At 40.5% G+C, this 4053-nt stretch overlaps 1 protein-coding gene across 1 annotated transcript; it reads right to left on the bottom strand.

Moving 5' to 3' along the window:
- Positions 1-2022: 2022 nt before the first annotated feature.
- Positions 2023-3834, bottom strand: LOC138406630 (E3 SUMO-protein ligase ZBED1-like). The gene is made up of 2 exons (XM_069519221.1): positions 3552-3834; positions 2023-3050 (listed from the first exon to the last, which is right to left on the bottom strand). The coding sequence occupies exons 1-2, from the start codon at positions 3832-3834 to the stop codon at positions 2023-2025; spliced, it is 1311 nt and encodes a 436-aa protein (XP_069375322.1).
- Positions 3835-4053: the final 219 nt, after the last annotated feature.

Below are 4053 nucleotides of genomic sequence, written 5' to 3'. Positions count from 1 at the left end.
GATTTCAATATTCATGTAGATTTTGCCAATGACAGCCTTAGTTCAGCATTTAAATCAATAATAGACTCGATTGGTTTCACTCAACATGTGAATCAACTGACCCACTGCCTGAATCACACTCTTGATCTTGCCCTGACATATGGCATTGACATAGAAAATATAACTATTCCAACAGAACCCTCTTCTGTCTGACCATTTTTTACTTACATTTGAATTCAGAATTGTTAATTACGTCAATTCTGGACGGAAATTCTACTATAGTCGATGTCTATCCGACAAAACTGTTCACAAATTTAAAGAACTGCTCCCCTCTTCCCTTCCCTCTCAGCCATGTGTCAGTACTATACAAGAAGATTATCAAGACCTTACTCCCACACTTGTTGATAACTTTGTAAATAGTACTGCAGCCTCACTAAAAACAGCACTTGAAGCTGTTGCCCCATTAAAAAAGAAGAAAGTAAGTCAGAGGAGATTAGCTCCATGGTATAATTCCCAAACGCGCGTTCTAAAACAGACATCGCGGAAGCTAGAAAGGAAGTGGTGTTCCACCAATCACCAAGACTTCCACCTAGCCTGGAAGAATAGCCTTATAAATTACAAAAAAGCACTTAGAAATGCCCGAACCTCTTATTATTCATTATTAATAGATGAAAATAGGAACAACCCCAGGTTCCTCTTCAGCACTGTAGCCAGGCTGACAGAAAGTCACACCTCTACTGACCCATCTATTCCTCTAGATCTGAGAAGCAATGACTTCATGAGCTTCTTCACTAATAAAATTACAACCATCAGGGATAAAATCCACCACCTCCTCCCAGTGAATAACACTGATACATTGTATGGTCCTGAAACCATAGCACCAGATTTATGTCTAAACAAATTTTACTCTATTGATCTTCCTGAACTGACCTCGTTAGTTTCATCATCTAAACCAACTACTTGTCAGCTGGGCTCTGTTCCAACTAGACTTTTTAAAGAAGTCCTCCCCCTAATTGACCGTTCCATTTTAAATCAGATTAATATGTCTTTGCTAACCGGCTACGTACCACAGGCTTTTAAGGTAGCCGTTATTAAACCTCTGCTTAAAAAGCCTACGCTTGATCCAGAGGTTTTAGCTAACTATAGACCCATATCCAACCTGCCCTTCATTTCCAAAATCCTAGAAAAAGCCGTTGCTAACCAGCTGTGCGGTTACTTAGATAGTAACGGTTTATTGGTCAAATTTCAGTCAGGATTTAGAACCCATCACAGCACAGAAACGGCACTACTGAAAGTCACCAATGACCTTCTTATGGCATCAGATGATGGACTTGTCTCTGTCCTCGTCTTGTTGGACCTTAGTGCAGCCTTTGACACAATAGATCATAAGATTCTGCTACAGAGATTAGAACAACATATAGGAATTAAAGGAACAGCACTACACTGGTTTAAATCATATTTATCAGATAGATTCCAATTTGTTAACGTTAACAATGACTCCTCCATGCACATTAGGGCTGGGCAATATGGACCAAAAGTCATATCCCGATATATTTAGGCTGAATATCGATATACGATATATATCCCGATATTTTTATTACAAAGTGACGGCAAATGTTCAGTCAAAGTCAAAGCCAAATATGACATGTCACAGGTAGTTTTATTGAAACCGGCTATTTCAGTGAACAGTTGCAAAATCAAATGAATGAATAAATGCTCAGCTGTTCAAATAACTATAAAATGTAAACATAAATACTGTATAACAACAGGAGTACCTTTTTTTTTTTTAAATCAAAGCTCTGTAAAAAAATACCTTAAATAAAAATAGCCTATGAAAAAAAAATAGGCCAATCTTTTATGAGAAAAGTACAATATCAACATTAGCCCTAGTAAGGGCAGCATTTATATATAAAGAAAGAACAAAATAAAGTGCTCAGTTTAAGGAAAATGTTTTTAAACATCTTTTTTTACTTAAAAACAACATAAACAGTAGTGCTGTCTTGAGGTAGACATTAGAATACAGACAAGCGTGTCCTCCTTAGTTTACAGATTTTGTGCGAGAAACACCAGCCTGTCAACGGCATCTGGCTTCAGAGATGCTCTGTGGCAGGTCACAATATTGCCACTGCAGCTGAAAACCCTTTCGGAGGGTGAACTGCTAGCTGGTACCAAGAGATACTTTTTTGCCAGGTGGCTCAGAGCTGGAAAGACAAATTCATGATCCTTCCACCACTTGAGGGGATCAGTGTCACTCTCCACACTTGCTGACTGCAAGTAACTTGACAGTTCATTTTCAATAGCCCCCCTCTTGGTTGGTGCAGTGGTGGTTGCTGTGCGCTGCTTGAAGAAGCTTGCCAGTGTCTTCTTAGCTTTTGGTGCCACTGCTGCTGCTTCTCCATCTGCAGGCTCAGGCACAGTAGGCACACGTAAGTAAGGCTGCTGACAGCTGCTCTGATCAGCCAGTAGCGTCTCCACCTCCAAGACAGCTCTGTGCTTCAATGCATCGACCTTTTCACTTGGGATGTAGGTGGTCCTGAACCGTGGATCCACAAATGAAGCCATCTCCAGTAGGTCAGTAGTGGCTGGTTCAGAATACTTACTGTTGAGGTACTCAACAATGCTGGTCTTGATCGATTTGCGAAGCTCGCTATCACCCTCTTCACATGCCAGGAGACTTTCGTTAAAAAGGTGCAGCACAGGTTTCACATATGATAGAGTGATGTACTCCTCACCTGACAAAGCATCGGTAAAGTCCTGGAGAGGTTTCAGGACCTTTTGGACTGCTTCTAGGACCTCTAAGTCCTGCCAGGTAGGGACAAGGTGTCTGGTCTTTATGTCACTAGACAGGACTTTGGCTAGTGCTCCTTCCTGCTCCAGGACTCTCTCTATCATCTGCTGCCTTGACCCCCAGCGTGTGGCAGACTCGGTTATGAGTTTGTGACTTGGCAGACCCAGCTGAATCTGGACTTCAGCAAGATGTCTCCTTTTCTTCCAGCTGTATGAAAAACAGCTTACAACTCTCTTGCACAGAGAAATGGCCTGAGTGACGCGCGTGTCATTCATGCCATGTCCTGTCAGAATCATAAAAAACTATTAATTAAATGGGTTTATGCGAGAAATTCAACTCTGGTTTCACTTTAACACACTCATACAGCCAAGTGCTTTCCAAAATCAAGCTTTAGATTTATTCTACATTAATATTATTTTCTCGTTTTATAGTTTATTTTTTTAATCAACACCAGTCCTAAACATAAATAACAAATATTATATTCATTTATTTTCTGAATTTTAATCCTGTAAGAGATTTTTATGTATTATTATTTTTGTAGAATTTATAAATGATGACTTTACTATATGTACATTTACTCATGTTTCGTTCTTGTTGTTCTTAGAATGGATGCTATTTTTTAATGCTACTTCATATTTCTACTCCAGTAAAAACTCCACACTGTTTAGGCCTACGTGTGAAAGTTGCAGACAGACACACACAGGAAAATAAGGAAAAACTAACATTTTAATATGTTTTTGTTTAAAGTAAAAAATCTGAATACTCCTTAGAACACTGCACTCACCAATAGCCAGGTGTAATCTGTGACTGAAGCACTGCATCCTCAGCCACTTGTTCAGCTCAACCGCTTTGACGATGTTGCTCCCGTTGTCGGTTGTTATAGCAACCAGATGCTTTTCTTGGAGTTTCCAGCTTGCAATTGCGTCCTGTAGGGCCTCAGCTATATGCTCACCAGTGTGATCCTGGGGGAAATAACTTGTCTGGAGACACACTGTTTTTATCTCCCAGTCTTGAATGAAGTGAACTGTCACGCTCATGTACGGCCCACACGTCCTGCTCGACCACATATCGCTGGTCAAAGCAAAATGGGTCACGTTAGCGAGCCGGTCAGCAAGGCTCAGTCTGACTTCATTGTACATTTGTGGCAGTGCTTCTCGTGCAAAATAGTTGCGACTGGGAAGCTCATATCTCGGGTCCATAGTTTTCAGTAGCTTTTTAAATCCGACTTGTTTCACAGTTGCAATAGGGACCATATCTTTAGCAATGTGATAGGACACCGCTTTAGT

Source organism: Paralichthys olivaceus, chromosome 22, assembly GCF_024713975.1.
Source record: "Paralichthys olivaceus isolate ysfri-2021 chromosome 22, ASM2471397v2, whole genome shotgun sequence".
NCBI classification, from domain to species: domain Eukaryota; kingdom Metazoa; phylum Chordata; class Actinopteri; order Pleuronectiformes; family Paralichthyidae; genus Paralichthys; species Paralichthys olivaceus.
This window is presented reverse-complemented; position numbering and strand designations above follow the sequence as displayed.